Below are 22,809 nucleotides of genomic sequence, written 5' to 3'. Positions count from 1 at the left end.
AACCTCTCTTTCAGGGCTGAAGTGCGTGTGCCAGCTGTGCGAGCACACCAACTTCACCTGCCAGACCGAGGGCGCCTGCTGGGCCTCCGTCATGCTGACCAACGGGCGCGAGGAGGTGGTCAAGTCCTGCGTCTCCCTGCCCGAGCTGAACGCCCAGGTCTTCTGCCACAGCTCCAAGAACATCACCAAGACCGAGTGCTGCTACACCGACTTCTGCAACAACATTACCCTGCGCCTGCCTGTCGGTAAGAGCCGCCCGAGCGCGGGGCTGTTCGAACGCTTGCGTGACCGCGTGGAGTGCCGCAGCACCGTGCCGAGGACACGGCCCAGAGCGCCGGGTCACGGGGTGTTAAAGGCTGGCGGTAAAGCAGTAGCTATTTTTTTCCCAACTTGTTTCAGACAGGAAGATCTAAACCACAGCTCTGTCTGGGGAAAAGTGAATTTCTTGCATCTCCTAAAGATGTTCCAAATGCTGTCTGTGATACCCTGCCAGGCATTAGCCGTGAAGACGAAAGGAAGTGTCCGAATCATAGAACAGTGAAGAAAACAGACTTGTAACCTCAGAGATTTTGTGGGCTGGAATATCGTAAGGGAGTTTGTGATTTAAATGGGCATTAATGCAGATGCAAGGACGATGAGGTTTGATGTACTGGGGACTTTCCATGGGGCATGGATCAGCAATGTATATCATGAGCATCAGCAATGTATAGCATGAGCAGTTGTGAGGGGCTGAGAGCTGTTAGCTGGTGTGTCACAAGGAAATAACGAAGACCTTGCTGAAGCTCTGGCTGAAGCTTTACAGTTGCAAACATCTGTACAGAATTCACAGACCCGCTTTAGACTGGGACTGGAGAGGTGTGGAAGGAGGGCTGGCCGTAGGTGCTGCTGTGAGCTGTGTCTGGGAAATGCCCCCGTGCTCCGGGACAGACAGGTGTTGGGGTTGGCGGTGAGGGTGGCCTGTGATGGGGCAGTCCTTGTCCTTGGCCAGTCTGTGTCACCGAGTGCACGTGTCTGCTCCAGGTCACTGAGCAGTTCCCACAGGTGACACTGGTGTGAGGGTGCGTGGGAGCCGGGGCTGCGGTGGCTCCGTGGCGGGCAGGACGGCAGAGGTGTCCCCTCTGCTGTGGTCACCCGGCCCGCAGGGTCTTCTGCCGGGGGTGAGGACAGCAGCGCATTGCTGGGGGTCTCTGCCCGATGCCGTTTCAGCAGTCCTCTTGGCCTGTGTTGAACTCTGGGGTTCTGCGGGTCGTTTTAGCAGCTTGTGAGGCAGCTTTTCCTGGGTGTTAGATTGTGCCATTGATTCCTGCCCAGCGGGGACGGGCAGGTGTAGGATTCCTGCTCCCAATTAGCGAGAGGGAGAAGATTTGCACTTCCAGGAGCTCTGTGTGTTGCGCAGCTGGTGCAGCGCTTGGCGCTGCCAGACTCAAAATTGGGTAATGAAGTTCATTCAGTGCTTCTTAAAATAAGTATTTATACTATTTTAAAGTTTAATTATTTGATTCTTCTTTCCAATTATTTGACTCTTCTTAAGCTGGGCTTTTTTGGAAAAGGTGTAAAATATACTACTCTACCAGATGGTACCTTTTTTATAACACATATACACTTATACTAGTGAGAGATGTTACAGGTAAAAAAGATGCAAATTAATACAGAATTTACAATTACTAATTGTGCTTAAGCTGCTATTGTATCGTATTGAAGAGCATTCAGAAGGCAGTTCCTGGGAGCACTTGCTCTCTCACCCAAGGCGCAGGAGGGCAGGCGGCGGCGGGGCTGCTGTGGTGGCCGTGGGGACTGTCACCTGCTGCCTGTCCCACCGGCCTGTCCGGGCAGCCAGCCGAGGCACCAGCCTTCCTTCGGCTGACAGCAGAAGCGAGGTACTAGTAGTTATCATGCTCTAGAAGTGTAGAAATAAAATACCATGCTTTTTTATTTTAAGTTGGGATGCAGGAATGTTGGGAGCAAAGGGGTGTTTGCAGAGAGGCGCTGGGGCACGTCTGCCATCCTGGCTCTTGAACTGGCGGTTGCAAACCCTCTGGTTTCATATTTCAGTACCAAAGAAAATTATTTAATTTTTGGCTTCAGCCCTTTGCTCTAAACATTTGGGGGAGTTCATGTTAGTCGGGTATTTAACAGTGCCGATGTCATTGCTTTGCTGGGACTCACTGTGCTTGGACGGTGCTGGTGTAAAGGTCTGTGTAACGTCACCTCTTGCCTGGTGTGTCACTGTTAATGTCACCTCTTCCCCCAGCGTGTCACCGTTAATTTCACTTCTTCCCCGGCATGTCCCTGTGTCCTGTTGTACGGCCTGGCTCTTGTCCCTGGTCCCCCAAGACAGGGAGCTAAACCACCGTGTCTGTTAGTGCCTCACCTAGCGCACTGGCTCTCCGGTCTTCAAAATACACTGGCTTTGTCAAGGTACTTATTTAAGCCAGCCCACCTCCAAGCACCCTCTCTGTTTAAAGAGTAATAATACATGTGGTTTGACGCTTGGTTCAGACGTCCTGATATGGAAGTTGAGCGTATCTCCATTCCGCAGATTCTAGTTTGGAAGCGGGGCATGCGGGATGAAAAGCTTGGCTTCAGGTGGGAGCGAATCCCGCAGCGGAGCAGGGGCCTGGGGCAGGTGCAGCGAGTGCCGGTCCCTGCCGGTCCCTGCGGCTGCAGCCGGGGGCACGAGCCCGTCCCGCCCGCTTCGGCTCCACCGTGTGCTGCTGACCAAGGGCTTGTGTTGTAGATGGGTCGGGGTGACTGGGCAGCAAAGTGGCTGGCGGCACAGGGACCTCTGAGCAGGAAGCGGTTGGTTTGTTTTCAGTGCCCGTGCGTGAATTTCCACAGTAAAGCTGTAGATGGCATCGCACGACTGCACGGCGGGGCCGGCAGCACCGCTCCTGGCTGCATCCGGGAGGCTGCTCTTGTTTTGAATTACGTTTGTTTTCTGTTTTCGTTGGTTTGTTTGTTTGCTTTTTACAATGTGTGAAAATATAAATATTTGTGGATGGATTAAACTTGGATATCTGCTTTTTCTGCACTAGTTGTTGGCAAGGATTTCATGACAGTATTTTGCATCAACAGGTGTCAAGTTTCAAAGTGCAGGACTAGTTTGCAGTAATTAGGGATTTTCTGTGCTACCCCGACTTTATTTGCAGGTTTCTGCTGCTTTCCCTGGGACACTTTCTGCCCAGCAGGTGACTCGAGGTGACCTTCCCCTGTCAGCGGGACGCCAGCTCCTCGGGGGACCTTTCTGTGAATCTCTGTCTGTAGGACAAATTGCCGCTGTGCGCCTCGGCGTGCTGCAGGCTGTTTGGAGGAGTTGCTAATAAGATCTTGGAGACTTCTTGCAGCCGCACACTTGTGTCTCACAGGAGCGCCAGGCCGTATTTCTGATCTGGGAGGCTGTGTTTGTGATCTGTGCCCCCAGCCCACTCGTGGGCAGGATTTGACCCCCCGCGCCTGGTTGCAGGTTCTAGCCCTGGAGCAGGCACTGGAGCTCCTGACAGCTGACGGGGGCTGTGCTGGAGGGGGCTGGTTAGCCCCAGGAACAGTAAATCCCAGCTGGGGAACTTGTTTCCCGTCCCTGCTCCAGCGCAGCAAAGCCGATGGTGGCTGCAGGCCCCTGCTCAGGTGGAGGCTGTTGGACCACGGCTGAACACGCAGACGCTTTACGTTTGGTGCAGATGCAGTGACCAGGACTTCTGGAGCTCTGGTGGCTTTGCCTGCGTGTCTGTGGTGTGTGGGGAAAAGTGTGTGCCTCTACTCATTCTGATCTTGTCTCAGAACACCCAGTGACGCTGGGTGTTAACCCTCCAGCTCTACAGACGCTGGGAATTGAGGCCGGATGGGTGCAGGTGAGTTTGGGAATTTCTTACAGGATTTGGGGCTTTCTGACCAGGCTGCCTGCAGGGACTGGCTGAAGAAAACCTCAGCCTCTCAGCGCAAAAACATGGGGATGTGCTCGGTGTACAGCCACTGCTTGTGATTCAGTGGGGAGCTTCAGCACAGCAAAGGATTCCCTGTAGAAGTTTAATTGTAAAGGTGTTCGGGTTTCTCCTTCAGTCCGCGCTTCCAGCAGGGCCGCGCGCAGCCGGAGCCGGCCCCTCTGCTGCCGCGGGCTGGCTGGGCACCGCAGCACCCGCAGCTGCACACAAAAATATGATTTCTCTGCTGTATTTGCATAATGGAAAGTGAGTCAGAGGAGAAAGGAGGCTTTATGGAATAAGGTTAAGCTAATAGCGGGATTAACAAACTGTATGATAAGAAATTTCCAGCTCTCTTCTTTATTCCTGTTGCCCAAACTGCACAAAGGCACAAATGGTCCTCGTATCACCTACAGTGGCGCACACTGGGCTGAAAGGAAGGGAAATATAATAGACTTACTAAGACCAAAATCCCTCGAGAAAATTTGTATTGCCAAGAGAAGTGAATGGTACCAATTAAACTAATTGTTGGGCAAAGATTCTCATCTTTTGTTGGATATTTTTTTTTTTTTTTTTAATATCATCTGTAAGTTTTGCATGAACAAATAATGACTGTTCATTTACCAGTTTGAAAATGCCTAAAGACTTTAATGCCCTTTTAGGAGAATGGTATACATGGATATGTTAGTATTAAAGGAGTCAGACACTACTGTACATATTAATCCAGAAAATGACAAAAATCATCCATCAACCAATAACTTTCTAAAGAAAGCCCAGTGTTTGAATACAAATAGCAGGCAGGTCTCTGGTAACTGCTCCTGGCCCCTGGCCCGCGCGGGTCCCAGGCGCAGGGACGCCCTTCCCTTCCCTTCCCTTCCCTTCCCTTCCCTTCCCTTCCCTTCCCTTCCCTTCCCTTCCCTTCCCTTCCCTTCCCTTCCCTTCCCTTCCCTTCCCTTCCCTTCCCTTCCCTTCCCTTCCCTTCCCTTCCCTTCCCGTTCTTCGCCTGTGGAACGGGGTGAACAGCTCCGGCTGCATTTGCCCAGCACAGGCTGAGGCCAGAATGGAGTTAGCGGGGAGGTCCAGACAATGGGCGAAGAGACCAAACACACTTCTTGTGAGCACTGCTGAAATGTGAGTGATGGATAAAAACAGGGAGGGTGGGGAACGGAGCAAAACAAGAAGAGAAGGGGAAATATTTTGATATATTTTTTTTCTCTCTTCTGTGTGGCCGCTCTGTCTTCCCTGGCTGCTGGTGTCTGCAAGGCACTGCTGCAGTTCAGCGGCCAGCATTAACGCTTGCTGTTACTACTCTGCGGCAAAGCGGTGCCAGAAGGTCACGTAGCTGACGCCCCTGGTGATGGCCCACGGGGACCGGCCTCCCGAGGCTCCCCCCGCAGCGCCGCTGGCCGCGTCCCGCCCGGCAGAGCTGCAACGCGGACCCCTCGCCCTGCACGGTTCATGGGCCAGGTCTGCGGGCTCCGGGGGGCTGGTGAGAGCGCGACCGTGGGAGCTGAGCAGAAACCGCAACTCAGATCACGTACGTTTGTCTCGCAGCCATATCCCCAATGGTTTACTGGAGTTTTGGGGTCCTTAGGCGGACCTTTTCCAGCTGATTTCTGAATGAAAGGAGTGATGGAGTGTGTGTCGTGGTGGAGGCTGGGGAGCATTTTAGACTCCAGTCTAAACCATGTATTTTTGAAATGGTTTAAAAGTATTCTGTACGTCTGACTAGAGCCCCGCATTAGCTGCAATCTATTTTCTTACTATATTGGAAAGAATACATAATGTTTTTTTCCCTGAGTAGCTTAGGAATTTAAACATGCATAGTTCAGGGCTTCCAGAAGTCTTAAGGTGCCCGTTATATGTCAAAGACAAAGCACAGGTTGTGTATGAGAACGTCTTTTCCACTGGAGAGGAAAAAAACCCTTTGTTTTTTTTCCTGCCTAGAAGTACTTTTGTTTACACAACTTGGAATATAACTATAGCATATTGTGAAAACGCTGAGTATTGCCAGATGTGCTATTTTTGTTTCATACATGGCAACACATCTTCAGCTTCCAGTCTTGATTAGCAAGTTATTGAATGGTACATTCAAAATCAGATTGCAAAATATGATGATTAATGGTGTCGCTGCAATGGTTTTGGGTAGTCATGAGGGATTTTCTTATTTCCCGAAAAGCTGAACGTTGCACAACTGCAGTGAACATTGCCACACTTGTTTGGTGTTGTTGCATTTAATTACTGCTGTACCTTGCGTGTTGTGTCACTCCTGTGTACGGCCTGTGCTGTGGCAGCCCCGGGACGCCCGGGGGGTCGCAGTGTGCCAGCCCAGATGTGGAGGGCTAGAGATGGACAACGGGCAGCTGTGGGGCGGAAATCACAGCTGGTGCTCCTCGGGTCCCCCGCGTGTGCTCCGCGAAGAACCGGAAAGGGCCGGAGCAGCTGCCGCCAGCCTTGGTCCGCACTTTGGTACAGACTGAAGCATGACAAGGAGTTTCCAATTGACTCTTTCCACGAAACTTCTCTAGACAGTCAGGATCTGTTCGTTTCCCAGGAACGTGGTGCTGAGCCCTGCAAACCGGCCCGGACGCCTCTGCTTCCAGTCTCGCTGCTGACTCGCCTTCTGCACCGAGCTCCCTCCACCTGGCACCTCGGAGGAGACCTGTAAGCATCCCTGGCCTGGGTTTGTCCTAACAGCTGTCACCGCATGGGTCACAAGGCTGGTGTCTGTTTGTCCCTCTGGAGCGGGTGTGACAGTGTCTGGGTGTTGCTGTGCCGGAGCTGCTTGCCTGCCCCCCGAGGGACATAGCTCTGAAAATTCAGTTCCGATGCCGTTCTCTCACAAAGCCTGCACTGGACATCATTACTCATGCAAACTGTGCTCATGCACGTTTTCAGTAAAAATGTGTGAAATCACTTTTCTATTAAAATTCAGTACATTTTTTTCTGATAAAAATGGTTTTATTGCTTTTTTTTAAAGGTGCGCTGAGCATTTTTTATGAACCTCTTAAAATCCTGCTATAAAACCTGTTTCAGCAGTTTCCAATGTACAATCAGTGCACTAAAAGTTACAAATTGCCTTGGCTCTCCTCCTGAAGCCCAAACCGCATTGTTGTCTCCCGTAATTCTGTTGGCAAATCTGGCAGCTGACCCTGGGTTTGCAGACCGTATGACAAGGCAGAGTAGACACAGCCATGTGGCTCTAATAGTAAAAACTCTTCAATAACGGGTACTTTGTTTGAGGCTCATCGTGAGCTGGGAGCGTGTCCTGCAATGCAAAGCGTGCCTGTAGCAATGCACCTTTCTGCACTCGCTCCTGGCCTCGGCGCTTTGTGCCTGTTGTCATCACCCGGTTGTCCCAGTGATGTTTTCAGCCCCGGGCTGCCAGTCTGGTGTCACGGCCCGTGCAGGGTGAGGTGTCACTGCAGCAGCGTGACGTGCAACGGCCTCAGGAACAGCTAAGAAAAAACAAGCGAAGTAATTTATTGTGCCCTTAGTGTACTTGGCTTTGCTTCATGTTCAAAGTATCTCTAGTGCTGCTTCCTAGTTTCAGGATCCTGGGAAGTTTTATGTATATACATCGGTATGTCTATAATTTTGAGATAAAACAAAAGCCAACAGTAACTGTTACTCTTTTTTGCCCGTACAGCTTTGCCACCGCTAACACCCAGACTGCAAGGAAACCGACTTGGAAGTGAAGAAAAAGGGAACAACCCTGGAGATGTTTCAGATGTTGCTTCTAGAAAGTGATGCTCTGGAACCGAGAGAGCTGTGAAAAAACAGGGAAGAGAAGGAAGAGCTGGAGGGACTGCGAGGGGCTGCAGGACAGCGAGGAGGGACGGCGGTGACCTGGCTGTGGGACGTGGGGGAAGAAGAGAACGGTGCAGGCGCAGGCTGGACTGGGACAGGAGCAGCAGGGACAGGGACAGGGTGAGCCCAGCGTCCCCACCGCGGGCTCGGCGGTGCCCGGGTGCTGCACTGCTCGCAGGGACTGTTCCAGCAGGGTCGCTCGTCGCTGCTGCCGGCGCAGGGGCGGGCGGCGTGTGCCGCTCTGCGCAGGCGCCCGTCCGAGTCCCTCTTCCCACCTCTGCTGTTCAAAGCTTCCTGATCGTTGTCCTTTCTGTACTGTTTGCACTGGCCAAACAACAATAAAGTTTTGTGTTCTGTTCATTTCATATTATGTTGTTTTTCGGCAATTGGTGGAAAGAACCGCCAATTTATAGCAGGTATCTTGTGCGCGTTTGTCTTTATCAGCTGCTGCTGATAGATGGTGACTGCTTAGGTCTGCAGGTGAGGACGTTGATTTGGGGGATACAGTGGCAATGCTGGGTTTAGGACACCCAGACAAGGACCCCTCGGCGTGGGACACGGTCCCAGCCCATGCCACGCTGCGTGGTGAGGTTCTTTGCAGCCACCAGCCCCGTGTCCCCACAGCCCCGCTCGGCCGCACCGTCCTGCGGCCACTGACTGCACCAGAGTCCCCGTGGCAGAAGGTACCAACCTGCTGCTTGTTGTACCTGCTGCAGGGGAATTCTCTGCTGTATAGTGATTAAAAACAGCTGAGGAAATCACAGTATATCGGTGAACAAGTTGGAGTTGCAAGGAGGAGTCCTGCTTGCAAATCCTCTTACAAATCTGCCAGATAACCTGTGAGTGTCCCATTGGAGTCTGTTAGAGGAAAAGCCCACGGGCAAGACAGAACAACTTTGTTTTCAGAATGGTTTGAATTGTGCGCTGTGAGCAGACATGGAGCCTTCTGTTGTTAATGTTTTATTTTCTCAGCTAAAGCATGTAGTGTTAAGATGTAGAGAGAAGAAGAAGCCACAGTTTCCTTTGCAGAGGTAACCGGCGCGTCCGAGTGACGGGGTGCACGGCTGGACAGGGTCCTTTGCTGTACTTCTGCTGTGTTCACTGGAGGGAGGTCACAGCCGATGCTGGGGCCAGCAGGCTGCTCACTCTCCAAATTCAGATCACACTGTACACATGGCTTAGCATTTGCCTAAGGGGAGAGAGGGGCACTTGTTTTCCAGAACAGCTAAGGGATGACTTTGCATGGTGTGGAGTCCATGACTATTCAATAGTCTGAAGCCGTTAGATCCACTGTTTGGTACTTGTGGATCTGATTGTCGAGGGTTTTTTTGGTTCATGTTTCTGTTTTGTTTTATCGGGGGGGGATTGTGTTGTTCATTTGGTGGTTGTTGTCATTGTTATTTGTTTATTTGTTAAGCTTATTTTCAATGTTGGGGGCAGTAAGGGATTTTTGTGTGTGTGCATGTACAAGTAAATACCTTAATAATGTATTCCTGTAGCTTCTTGATAAGCTTTGTACCCCTATACTTTTGAAGTGGAAAATGATCTGGGACAGTCGCCTTTCTTGACCCTTGTGATAGCTGCATGATTACAAGTTCCTGAAGTGTTCTGTCTCAGAAATCCTCTTAATGCCTCATTTACCATAACTTCGTACTCCCGTATGCGTTCAGGATTGCCAGGAACCGTATGTTGACCTAAAGAAAATGGGAAGAGCAACAGTAACTCCAAAGTGTCAGAAAATACTTAACATTCAAACTCATTTTCACGGGAACCAAAGGTCGTGCCATATTCAAATATGAAGCCTCTTGTCATCAACTGTGGCCACTTTGGAATGAAACCGTTCATTGCGTGCTGAAGTGACATAGTTGGTCAAGAGACCAGTTTCTGGCATAGCATTGTTTGTAGTTACTTTTGCTTTCTCTGAGAGACTGCAAATAATGAGATGTCGACATTAATACCTCGTGAATACGTTTAACTTTCCATTTAGCTATAGCTTTATGCAGCATGACTGTAGATAAGGGTAGCAGCAAACAATCATTGAAGCTTAAAGAACATTTTAAAAGTAAGTACCAAGGCCTCCTATTTGTTCTGAACTGTTTTGTCCTGTTTTTAAGGAATACTCTTTAAATGAATTGCCTGTGCCGGGGTCTTGCAGGGCGCTGCTGGTCCCGTTCCTGTGTCTCCTGCAGCGGGGAGCGGGGCATCAGCTCACTGCAGGCAAACACAAACAGATGGACACTGCATGCTCTGCAGGGTCCTGCTGCGGTTTTGGAACTGCTAGGAAATGTTCTTCAGGTGTGTGCTGTTGTCAATGGTACCGAGCGGTGGGGTGAGACTGCCTGGGACGCTGTGCAGGGCAAGCCTGGGGGTTTGGTAGCAGATCAGTGGATACACCACCAGTGCCCGGCAGGGATGGTGAGGCGTCAGCAGGTCTGAGGAGCCGTTCTGGGCTGGTTTTGGGTTGTTTTGGGGCTGTTCTGGGCCAGGCTGGCCATGGTCTGTCTGCCGCCTCGCCCCGGCTCTGCTGCCAGCAGCCGCACGTCCTGGTGTCCCCTTCCCCTTCCCCGGAGCTGCTGCTGGCACCGTCTGCTGGTGTTTTCCATGGTGCTCAGGGCTGACCAGAGCCCAGGTGACCTGCAGAATAGGCGGTGGGGGGGAAAGTCTCCGTAACTTCCAGAACGGTGTCTGTGCCGCTGCTGCCAGCCCTGGGGATCAGTAAATCTGAACGTGCTGCTGCTCTGCAGCCCTTCACTCATCGTCTTTTTCCTCCTTTCTGTCTCCCGAAAGCGTCGGAGTCCCCGGGCAGGGCCGGCGCGGGCCCGGCGGTGCTGGCGGTGACGGTGGCGGTGCCGCTGTGCGTGCTGGCGCTGGTGGCGGTGCTGGCGCTGCGCGGCTGGCGGCGCCGGCGCGGTGGCCGCGGCAGGGCCAAGCAGCTCAGCGTGGAGGAGCCGCTCTCCGAGTGCAACCTGGTCAGCTCGGGGAAGACGCTGAGGGAGCTCATCCACGACATGACGACCTCCGGCTCGGGCTCGGGTAGGTGGGGGCTGCCCTGCAGCAAATCTTCTTGGTGCTTAAACCGAAGGCAGACGTGCCACCCGGCTTGTAGGGCGCTGCAGAATGTTCCTGCTGGGCAGGGGGTGCAGTGGGAGTCTTGTCTCAGAGGCTCTTACACCGGTGACAAGTTTTTTGCCAAAGGAGGTTCGGGGCCGATACACCTGGCCACACATTCTAGCGGCAATAGGGCTTTGTTTGCTCTGTGTCTGTCAAACGACAGAAGTTCAACTCTTTGGTGAAGCTCTCCCATTCAAACAGTTATTCAGAAGGTTTCAGTGGTGAGACAAAGCGTTGCTGGCCGGTGTGGCGCAGCAGGTGAGGAAACACCCTCCACCGAGCCCAACGGTCAGGTGCCGCTCCTGGGGTTTTTATAGTCCTGCCAAAATAATGCTACTCCGAATTCCTGTTTGGAGCAGAATGCCAACCTTTTCAATACTTTTTCTCTGTTTCTGACCTCCTATCTACTACGACGCCTCTATTGCTATTGAGAACTTGTTAAACCAAAGAAATCCAAAATTAGGTGGGACTTCAAGAATCCCAGCTCATCAGGGTGGTGGCACAGCTGGTGTGTACGGCTCAGCTTTCTGCAACTAGAATTTTTATTGACGAGTGCAGTTCAGTGGAACATTAACTTTATTATTTAAAAAAAAGACTGGTGAACTATTTCACAGATACCTGTCTCTTCTTTTTAAACTAGGTTTACCCCTGCTTGTGCAGAGAACAATTGCAAGGACGATTGTCCTTCAGGAAATCGTAGGAAAAGGCCGATTTGGTGAAGTGTGGCGTGGAAAATGGTGTGGGGAAGACGTGGCTGTGAAAATCTTCTCCTCCAGAGACGAACGATCCTGGTTTCGGGAGGCAGAAATCTATCAGACTGTTATGCTGAGACACGAAAACATCCTGGGCTTTATTGCTGCCGACAACAAGGGTACAGTGCGAGTCCTGTGAAATCCTGGGTGCTTGTCCCAGAATGGCTTTCGCTGTCCCCGCTCCCGTCACTTCGACCCTTGCCGCGGTGCGGAGCTCTGTCCGGGGGGCGGCCAGAAGAGCTGTTTGTGTGCATGGCTGAGCTGGCCACAGAGCGGGCAGCGCTTGTCCTTTGTTTCATAAAGCTGAATGATCTTGTTTTTTCTGGGTAGATAATGGGACGTGGACTCAGCTCTGGCTTGTCTCCGAGTACCACGAGCAAGGGTCTCTGTTCGACTACCTGAACCGGGGGACGGTGACGGTGGCGGGCATGGTGCGGCTGGCGCTGTCGGTGGCCAGCGGCCTGGCCCACCTGCACATGGAGATCGTCGGCACGCAAGGCAGGTGCTTCCACCTCTCCTCCCGGTGCTCCAGGGAGCTTCAGAGGCACTTGCAAAGTCATTTGTGGGTGATGTGGTATAGTAAAGCATCTTGCAAACTGCTGTACTGCAGGAAACAGTCTCAACATAAGCGTACGACACACAGCATAGACAGAGAACGGGAACGTCATCTTCCCCCTTCCACTGGCTGTGCCTGCTCCATGTCTGCAAGTGGATGTGGGAGCTGCTGTGCTAACGGGGAGTGCTAATGGTTTGCTAAATTAACTTGGAGGAGGGTGAAATTGCAGTTTCTCTTTTTGTGTTTTATTCCTGAAATGCAAATATTGGAAAAAAAGTGCCCTCAAGGTCGGTTTGGTTTGGTTTTGTTTTTTAATGTGATGGTGTTTAGCAGAGCTTTCTTTAGTGAAAAACAGGCTCCAGTGTTTGGGTGTTGGTTTGTTTGTTTGTTTGTTTATGGGCTGTAGTAACGAAGTTGAATGAAACTGGTTTTGCTTCCTGGCTCATTACATTAAGATTCCTACGGTTGTTATCAAAACGGACAGCGCTTTCTGTTTGCGTGAACAGGCAAGCCAGCGATTGCGCACCGGGATCTGAAATCTAAAAACATCCTGGTGAAGAGGAACGAGAGCTGCGCCATCGCGGACCTGGGCCTGGCGGTGAAGCACGACTCGGTGCTGAACACCATCGACATCCCCCAGAACCCCCGCGTGGGGACCAGGAGGTGGGTTTGGGGCCGCTGGCCCGCGAGGATGGCGTCTCTCAGCCCCTGGCCCTGTCCTCCACCCGCGGCTCCACTCGTGCTCTGTGGGCCCCCGTGTCCCCTGGGCGGTGGGACGGCAGCCGCAGCCGTGGGACAGAGCTCTGTGGCGCGGCACCATGTGTTGGTCACCCCGTCTGCTCCTGCCGCGGTCAGGGCATCGCTCTGAGCAGTCACAGTGGTGTGTGGATGCGGGCAGCTGCAGTGTTGGGTTTGTCCCCCGCACCAGCTCTCCCTTGCTCAGAATTGCTGTCAGGAGTCCTCACCGCCCGGTGGGACCGGCGGGTACCTGGCCTGGCCTGAGCAGCACAGCCGGGGGCTGCTGTACAAACTCCTTCTAGCAAGCTGCCCTGTGTGTCCTTCAAAGGTACATGGCTCCTGAGATACTTGATGACGTGATGAACATGAACATCTTTGAGTCCTTCAAGCGCGCGGACATGTACGCCCTTGGGCTGGTGTACTGGGAGATCGCCCGAAGGTGCTCCGTTGGAGGTGAGGTTTCTGGCATCTGCACTTTGCAATGCAGACCACCTTTATCTTAAATAAAACAAAATCAATTAAAGGATCTGTGTCCTGCCCCTGCACGCTTCATTATGTTGACAGTATGTGGCAGCAGAAGTCTGTTGTGGAGCAGTTCGAGGCGGCCCCACGTGTTCCTCTGTTCTCCCACTGCTTGTAAAAACAAACAATCGGAGTTGATTCTGGAGCAGCTACTTTGGGTTTTATGTTACCTACACAATAAATCTTTCCTAGGAATCACCGAGGAATACCAGCTGCCTTACTACGACGTCGTGCCTTCCGATCCTTCGATAGAAGACATGAGAAGGGTAGTTTGTGAGCAGAAGCTCAGACCAAATATTCCAAACCAGTGGCAAAGCTGTGAGGTAAGAGCAGTTCTTCAGTTTAGTCTTATACAGAGTGTATTTAAACCAAGACAGGGTTTTGCCGTGGGACACGGAGCTCCACGTCCGGCCTCTGCCGTGGTTAAATGTGTTTCAGGTGTTGGCCCCTTTTTCAGCTTCCAGATCAATGCAGAGAAAAACTCTTTGCACCAAATGCTGAGCTCTCTGGAATATTTTAATTTATGGTGTTGCTGTCGTGCTGCCGTTCCAGAGGGCCGCCCGTTGCGCTCCCGGGTCGCGGTGCAGTCCATGGTGATGCGCTGTTCTCCGTCCTGGGTTGCAGTGCTGGTCACGGTGCAGTCCGCGGTGACGTGCTGTTTCCCACAGGCGCTGCAGGTTGCGGTGCAGACTGTGGTGCAGTCCGTGGTGACACGCTGTTCTCTGTCCTGGGTTGCAGTGCGGGTCACGGTGCAGTCCGCGGTGACGCGCTGTTCTCCCTTCCCGGGTTGCGGTGCGGGTCGCGGTGACATGCTGTTTCCCACAGGCACTGCAGGTTGCGGTGCAGACTGTGGTGCAGTCCATGGTGACGTGCTGCTTCCCGCAGCCTCTCCCGGGTCACGGTGTGGGTTGCGGTGCGGGTCATGGTGCAGTCCATGGTGACGTGCTGTTTCCCGCAGGTGCTGTGGGTTGCGGTGCGGTCCATGGTGACGTGCTGTTTCCCGCAGGGTCTCGCGGGTTGCAGTGCGGGTTGTGGTGCAAGTCCATGGTGACGTGCTGTTTCCCGCAGGCTCTCGTGGGTTGCGGTGCGGGTTGCGGTGCGGTCCATGGTGACGTGCTGTTTCCCGCAGGCTCTCGTGGGTTGCAGTGCGGGTTGCGGTGCGGTCCATGGTGACGTGCGGTTTCCCGCAGGCTCTCGTGGGTTGCAGTGTGGGTCATGGTGGGGTCCATGGTGACGTGCTGTTTTCCGCAGGCTCTCGCGGCTTGCGGTGCGGGTTGCGTTGCGGTCCATGGTGATGTGCTGTTTCCCACAGCCTCTCCCGGGTCACGGTGTGGGTTGCGGTGCGGGTCGCGGTGCGGTCCATGGTGACGTGCTGTTTCCCGCAGGCTCTCGCGGCTTGCGGTGCGGGTTGCGGTGCGGTCCATGGTGATGTGCTGTTTCCCACAGCCTCTCCCGGGTCACGGTGTGGGTTGCGGTGCGGGTCGTGGTGCGGTCCATGGTGACGTGCTGTTTCCCGCAGGCGCTGCGGGTGCTGGGCCGGGTGATGCGGGAGTGCTGGCACGGCAGCGGCGCGGCGCGGCTCACCGCCCTGCGCGTCAAGAAGACGCTCTCCCAGCTCTGCGCCCAGGAGGACGGCAAGGCCTGAGGCAGCTCCCGCCGAGGGACGGATCCTGCCGCTCAGCTTCTAACGTGTGATATCATTTTTGGTTTTGTCTACCTCACGCACCGTGGTTCAGTGTTTAAGCGCCCGAAGCAGAGCGCTGACATCCAGCTTCATATTTGGCCACTGGACGGGGCAGCTTCTGACTGTAGTTCGTGTTCTGTACAGCGGGTCTGTGACTTGCTGGGGTTCTGTCAGTGACTTAGACTCCAGGCTAATCGCAGAAAGGAGCTTAAGACACCACGACAGTGTAATGGTACCTTTTGCTATCGTGCTTTTTGTCTTAGTCCGGCCCCAGGCGTATTGGACGTAGCTGCTATTGGTTAAAGCCTGTTTGCAAGAGAAACCACGTTTTACCCTCAAACCAAGTCAAAGACCCAATTTAATCCAGATTTTTACATATTTTCATACAAGAATCTGAAAACAGGCTGTCAGTAAAATGCACTTTTAAATGCTATATTTACTAAGCAAATTTTTAAAAAATGGAAATTTCACTACACATGTATATTGTGAACAAAAGCATCTAGTCAATTTTTCATAAACTTTTATTTTTTGTTGTCTTGATTTAATATACAATATTATAGTTAGGACTTGTAGTTATCTTACTCTGTTCATTTTTTCATTGAACATATCGATCAAGGGACAATTTTTATTTTTAACAGTTGGTAGGAAAAATATAGAGGCAATACTTTTCCACTAGATATGTAGGGATGGAATGGGATAAATTCTACCTAAACTGAGAAAGTGTACATTTTTAAACAATGCTGTCTTGCCAATCTGTCACTGGTAACATTTCTTAGTGCCTTTGATGTTCTGGGGGAGCGTTAGCAAGTCGGCCCTTGGCAGGCGGGTTCGTTTCTGGGTGCACCGGCGTTCCGCACCGCCCGCTCGTGGGCTCGGGGCTCTGGGGACACGAGTGGCCGGAGCCAGCGCAGCGGTGTTGGGGTGGCAGGGTCCCGTTCGCTGCCGTCTGTCACAGCCCGGGGAACGGCTAAGATGGCGATTTAAAGTGCTGACGTCCTTCTACGAAGCCAGTGCAGCCTGCCAGAGGTTCTGTATGCATTTCTGTAATAGCGCCAGCTTGGGGAAAAGTATTAACGTCTCATCGTATTCCCATAACACTGTGAGCTATAGGAAGTGGGGTGTTTTTTTCATAACTCACTGATGTGGTATTTTGTGAATTCTGCCCCACTCCACACGTATGAATATAGTGTTCCAATATTTTTAATAGCCAAACTGATACACTTCATAATAATATGATTCTTTAAATGTTTCTAAATCCAGGTGTCTGTGGAAATTAAGCCCAGAGATGTCTCCAGAGTAGCAAAGCTTCGCAAAATTCAAAGTAGCACATGCAGCTCTGTGGAAATAAGCTGTTCACTAATTATGGTATTAAGATTGATCTTTGGCATGAAACCTCTTGAGCTGGGGCTCTGGCGTGCAGGAAGGGGTTAAACTGTGACCGGATGGGACGGTCAGCAGCGTCAGTGCTGCGTGTTCCATCCCGACACACACGCTTGGGACACCGCGGACTCTTCATGGCTGTTAATTGTCCCATAAATGGGCCCTAACGCCGTTTACCTGTTGTGTAAACCTGGTCGCTCCTGCTTGTGTTAAGAACGCACGCCTGCGCGTGTCTGTGGGCTGCGTGGCGGAGAACGTTGCTACCGACTTTTCCTCCAGCGTGCTTTCTGAGATGTAATCAAAGTCATCTTACAGGTTTAGTTGTTCTGCGCTTCAGCTGCACGGGGGAGCTCAGCAGATGTGCATTTCTGAGCGGCTGGAGGGTGGTTGTTGCAGCTGTGTGATCCAAGGAGAGATGCTTACTTGGGTATCCAAAGATGTGCAGACCTAAGATCCAGCATTTGTTCTTGTAGAACGTAACTTGAAAAAAATCCTTATGTTAAAAAGGAACAATCAAAGATTATTTTTTTAAGTGGGAAAAGGAAATGTTTTATCAATTGAAATAAACTCAGTGAATCTGCAGAGTAAGGTGTTTGAAATCAGCGGCAGTGGAGTACAAGTGATTTTAAGCAGTGTGCTGATTCGGGCCTGTTTCTCCAAAAGTGTTTAAGCGTGCAGGTGAGATGGACTTTTGGGAGGTCGGCGCTGGGCGGGTGCCCGGAGGAGGCGGTGCGGCCCCGCGGCGCTCGGGCTCTGTGCTGCCTGCCGCGGTCCTCAGGCACTAACGCTCCCTACCGAAAGCTGGATCGGCTGCCGTACGAGATGCAGGGTGACCGAGGGACACCATTAGCTTCTCTTAAACCGCTTTTAAAATGTGTTAATCTTTTTGCCTAAAATGGAGGCATTCTTCATGGGGAGAGTGATTGGAGTGCTCTCTAGGAATTTTTCTTCCATCTTAAATTCAGTCCTATGCACTTTTTATCCGTATTTTCCTTTGAATGTATCCATGCCCTTGATGTCTATCAGATAATTGTTCCTGGGGCTTCTTTCCCTGTGAACTGGGTTGCACGGTGGAGGAATTTGGTGTTGGTGCAGAAGGTCCCCTGGGTCTTTTGTTATTGAGAGGCAGAGGCACCTTTTAGCAAAACAGAGTTAACCGTAGCTGGGTCAAGGGGCTGCTGCTGTTGTGCTGGGATTGTTTGTAAACTGTGTGCTCCTTTGAAAGAGACCAGCCCCCTTATTTTAGTGGCCTTTTCCCTCAGCGTGGGTTTGTCCTGCTTGGATTTAAGAACAGAGGTTATGCCGAGGCCGTTGGGGTGGGTTGAGGAGGAGGAGGTTTCTGGAGAGGTTGCTGGTGTTCCTGCTGATCTTCATCTAAAGCACAAGTTCTTAAGCTCCTAGAAACTTTGAAGCTCAAAGATGCTGCAGACCAGTCACCACATTTAGCCTCTTGTAATTGATGCTTCTAGTCTGGGGGAGTTACTCATTTTTTTAATTAGCTTCTAATAACAGCCTAGAACTTAACACATGGAAAATGAACTGAAAGGGAAAGTTAATTAACATTTTCTCTAGCACCTATTTTTTGTTGTTTCCTTAACTACTCCTCCCAAATACCCCTTGAGAAATTCAAACTGTAATCTCTCTTGCACTTTACTACTTTTATAGTCATTTGCACTTACCCAAGATCGTTCCCTCCTGTAATGCTATAACGACTCCCGTGATGCTGTCATTGTTATGTCACTTCTATTCTTGGCAGTACTTTCAGGAATTATAAATAAATTAGTTTAGGAATGTGTCTGGTCCCCACAAGGGGTCTGGGCGTTGAGCAGAGAGCGTCTCCCTGGGCCCCGTGTGCCTGCTGCTCCAGCGGCGCGCGGGTCCCAGGCGGGGAGGCTTTTGGGAGAGACATCCGTGTTCTGTTTTACAGGCAGCACCTTCTATAAATGTACGGGGAAAGAAGCATTAAGAGGTACAATGCATTTCTACAGAATATAAGAAATGTGCAATAAGTTGTAACCAAAGGCTCTGAATGTATTTTTGGCATAAAGAGACTGAATGTATTTTGAATGTAGCTATTACATTTCTGTCTAAATCTGCTGTAGTTTTCAGTCCCCAAAGAGGAATGTGTAGTGTTTTGTTAGTCTACAAACCAGTCTCTGAGTTTTCTGTTTTTTAGAGAAGCATTAATGTTTTTTTCTGGAGTACTGTAATATTTTAGAGGTTAGTATAGCAGTACAATGCTAAAATTCAACCTTCATATTGTGAAACACCTAATGTAGTGTACACTGCAGCAAGTTATTTTTAAAACTGTTGCTGAGGTTATTGCTTGATATTGCAGCTGCCCTGGGTGTAAATAATTTGTTTAGATGTTGTATTTTGGATGTGTATTTTACATACAGATATACTTTTGGAAAGATGTGGCCGTTTTAATAAATTAAGCACACTCTGCCATTGTGTTCCTGTGAAGTGTAAAGCTGTTTGGTTTTTTGATGTTTGTTTTGGGAGGGGAAAGGGGTTGAGGGCTGTTTCAGGTGCCCCGCAGCGGACGTGGTGACACACGGAGCATCGGGCTCCTGCCGGTGGCCGCGCCGAGCCCTGCTGCGCCACGGGAGCCGAGCAGGTAGGGAGCGCGGTGCCGGCGCGGGTGGTGCCGGCGCGGGCGGTGCCGGCACGGGTGGTCCCACGGGCAGCGGCCGCTGCTGTGTGTGCCGTCTGTTCCAGCGAGGGCTGCGGGCTGGGCGCTGCGCCCAGCTCCCTCGCACACCCAGCACCCTGCATCCCGCTCCTGCGGCTGCTCAGCTGCGCGGGGCCGTGAATGCCCGTGAGGCTCACGCACGCAGAGGACTGCAGTTCTGAAGTCTTTGCTTGCTTGAACATCCCCCTTGCACAGCCATAACCTAGCGATTTAAGGCAGGCTTTATTCAGATTTAAGACATGTCAAAATGACGTCCACTACACTATAATCCTACCAAACAGTATCAAGCCTTTCATGGCTTTTGAAGGGTACTGTGGGATTTTTTTTTTTTCTTAAAAAGACCACTGTGTTACTTGAGAGTTGGGTCCTTCTGACAGTGGGTTCTTAAGCACACTCTCACTTTTTGGTAACCAGATGGTTCAGGAAGGTTTAGTTGCCAGGGCTGGTTCTGGCTGTGAAGTGCAGGTTCTGCTGCCGTAAGGTGAGCGGTGGCCCTGGGGTGGTGGCTCTGGAGTGGTCCCCAGCCCGGCAGCAGCGTCTCCAGCTGCCGTCCCGCCAGCCCCACGCCGAGCGGGTCCCCGTGGCCAGAGCAAAGCGCTGCTCCAGCAGTGCGAGGGATCCCTGCTGCCCTGGAGATCTGTTCCCAGCACTGGGGGAAGGAGGAGCAGCTCCCGGGAGCAGACGGGTGCTTTCCCATGTGGGTGCTGTGCCCCGTCCGCCCCATCCCAGCTGGGCAGCAGGCTTGGCCAAGGGCTTTCACGTGGGGAAAGGTGAGAAACTGCTCAGTGGAGGATTTGTGTCTAAAAGAGAAAGGACTAATTTTTAATTTTCTTGTAATTAGGTAAACCAGCTCCCTGGGAGCCTGCAGGAGTGGTCGGTGCGAGCCTGGCAGCGGCGGCGGAGAGGCGGCTCTCGTCCCCCGAGGCACAGGGCCGTGTCCCCAGAGCTGGCTCTGTGCTCCTGCCCGCAGACGCGTGTGCGGGCAGAACCCGCAGCACCGCAGCCCCGCAGGATGGCGCCGGGCGGCAGGTGGGTCTGCACGGGCTCTGCTCCGGGGAGCCTCCGGTGTTTTCTGTGCATTTAGAGCTGCTGGGTGACAGCGAGCGCAAATGTAACGCCTTGCCGAGACACGAACCGCTGCTCTTTCATTCGTAAGGATGCAACTCCCCTCGAGCTCTGTCGCTGGTGTTTCCTGTCTGTGTTTATCGTGCCGTGAGCTGAATTCATAGAAATGGCTGTAACTTAGCATGCAGTGCAGAAAGGCCTTGTTTTCTAACAGAAGTTCTTTATTAAGTTTAGAGATGTCTGTGTTTTTTCAAAGTGACTGAAGGAGGATATACATGTGTGCTAATCAGTGCAAGGAGCTTGGCTGTGTGTGCACAGAGAAGTGTGGGTCTGCTCGGGACCTGCCGAGCGTCTTGTTTTCATTCAAGTATTAGATTGATTCTTTCCTGAGCCTGATGGACTGTGGGAATTTAGGAAGATTGTGAGTTCATGAGAGCCCAGGAAATGTGTAGGTAGTCCCTAAAGAAAAGGAGGAGAAAATAGCAAAGATAAGCACTCTCCAGTCAGTAGGCTGCAGCATTACTATGCTACAGAGGCAGAGTTTCTTCCTCTTTCACTACGTGTTTGATTGCCTCTGGTATCAGTTTAATTGCACTGTGCCACGGCTGTGGCCGCAAGCCGGGGTGGCAGGACGCCGTTTCGGGAGCCTGCCGCGCAGCTGCAGGACCAGCCCTCCTCTGGAGACTGCAGCGAAGGGCCGCGTTTCAACTATTCACATACTGCTGCCCTTGCTACCAGCATGAGTACAGATCTGGCATATGACTACAGTCTGGCCTCAAAGAAAATGTAACGGAGACTGAAAGAAGCAGGGATTTTGCATTACGTTTGTGAAGGTTTTTCTGCGCAGGTTGCTTCCCAAAGCGTCTGTTCTGAACAGGCAGTTACCCGGTCGTGTGTCCATACAGACGCGTGCGCTCAGCTGTGTGCTGTGGGCACGAATGCACCTCCGTTCTGCGCTGCTGAAACTGAGCGGTGCCTTTGTCTGGGGTTTGTTTGTTTTGTTTGTTGGGGGGTTTATTTTCCTTATATGTAGTGCTAAGACCTTGGTATGCATTTGTATAAAAACAAACCGTACAGATATTGAGTGTATTTCTGGATTGTTGCTCATGTTTGGTTCATTGTAAAACATCTTCCTGATTTCCTTGGTAAGGTAAATGAGAGGTGCGGGGGTTTACTGGCTGTAAAAGCCACCAAGATGTTGGCTCGGGATTGTTGTCTTATACTTCTGCAAGGGTTTGAAAATCTGATATAAAGCTCACAAAAGCGAAGGCTGTGCAGAGGTCAGGAATCCAGCCGTTCAGGACATTTCCAACCCTCGGCAAGAGGCTTGTTATTCGTGACTCTTCAGAATCAGCCCTGTGCTTCACGTCCTCTGTGTTCTGAAGAAGCGGTATTTTGATGAGGCAAGCAGAGAAGAGCCCAGGGGACAGACGAGCAGCTCTGCAGAGGTGTGGGGTGACACTCCTCTGGGGCCTCAGGCCGTTAGTCACCGCATGGTTTACCGGCTCTTGTCCAATGGAAAACTGGGCAGTACAAAGGACTCGCTGCTCCAAACAGCTCGTGTGGTTTGTCTGTTTGTTGAAAATGACAATACAAAACCTTGTTTGAAAACCACGGAGACTGTTTGAAATCACGCAGCAGATTTCATTGCAGTCTCGAGGAGCGTTTGTGCACTGATAAAATCAGCCTGTATCAAAACGTATGAAGTTATTCAGATTAAACCAACTCACAGGAACATCCTCATGTTGCCCTTTTAGCCAGATCATGTAAGAACCCAGTTCTCTTTTCACTAAATGCATACAAATCCTTCCTAAGCCTGTGGTTCTCCATCCAGTTATTTTAATGCAAAACCAGTCCCTTAGTGTCACAACAGTTGTGGTTTCCTTTCAAAACAACTAGAAATGTGTAGCTCAAAGAAGCTGTATAAAGCAAGGAGAAACAGATGGAGTGGAGCTGGGGTGTCTGCAAGGGGGCGCAGGGTCTGGATGTGCGGGGGTCCCTCTGCAAACTGCAGAACTGGAGGGGATGGTGGGAACTGGGGTGTCTGTACAGTTGGGGAGCTCTGGGATGGAGGGCAGAGGTGGGGGTTGGCCAGGATCCCCGTGGAGGAGCAAAGGAGCAGCTCCCTGGGGTCTTCCGTCTCCTCCTTCTCCTCCTTCTCCTCCTTCTCCTCCTTCTCCTCCTCCTCCTCCTCCTTCTCCTTCTTCTCCTCCTCCTCCTCCTCCTTCTCCTTCTTCTCCTCCTCCTCCTCCTCCTCCTTCTCCTCCTTCTCCTCCTCCTCCTCCTCCTCCTCTTCCTCCTCCTCCTCCTTCTCCTCCTCCTCCTCCTTCTCCGCCTCCTCCTCCTTCTCCTCCTCCTCCTCCTCCTCCTCCTCCTCCTCCTCCTCCTCCTCCTCTTCCTCCTCCTCCTCCTCCTCCTCCTCCTCCTCCTCCTCCTTCTCCTTCTCCTTCTCCTTCTCCTCCTCCTTCTCCTCCTCCTTCTCCTCCTCCTTCTCCTTCTCCTTCTCCTTCTCCTTCTCCTTCTCCTTCTCCTTCTCCTTCTCCTTCTCCTTCTCCTTCTCCTTCTCCTTCTCCTTTTCT

The 22,809-nt window shown here is 51.8% G+C and overlaps 1 protein-coding gene across 3 annotated transcripts; it reads left to right on the top strand.

Moving 5' to 3' along the window:
- Positions 1–16: 16 nt before the first annotated feature.
- ACVR1C (activin A receptor type 1C) lies at positions 17–15,051 on the top strand (the record flags this gene model as incomplete). 3 transcript variants are annotated; one of them, XM_080347256.1, is made up of 8 exons in its annotated part: positions 17–245; positions 10,515–10,760; positions 11,479–11,709; positions 11,921–12,088; positions 12,653–12,809; positions 13,213–13,337; positions 13,599–13,729; positions 14,926–15,051. In XM_080347256.1, the coding sequence occupies exons 1-8, from the start codon at positions 92–94 to the stop codon at positions 15,049–15,051; spliced, it is 1,338 nt and encodes a 445-aa protein (XP_080203382.1). In that variant the 5' UTR covers positions 17–91. The 3 variants fall into 3 exon arrangements, with proteins under 3 accessions (XP_080203382.1, XP_080203383.1, XP_080203384.1); XM_080347257.1 differs by lacking the exon at positions 10,515–10,760; XM_080347258.1 differs by lacking the exons at positions 10,515–10,760; positions 11,479–11,709.
- Positions 15,052–22,809: the final 7,758 nt, after the last annotated feature.

This window comes from Nesoenas mayeri (assembly GCF_963082525.1).
Source record: "Nesoenas mayeri genome assembly, chromosome: 6".
In the NCBI taxonomy this organism is placed as follows: Eukaryota; Metazoa; Chordata; class Aves; order Columbiformes; family Columbidae; genus Nesoenas; species Nesoenas mayeri.
Note: the sequence above shows the minus strand (reverse complement) of the source record. Positions and strands in the feature narration are given on the sequence as shown.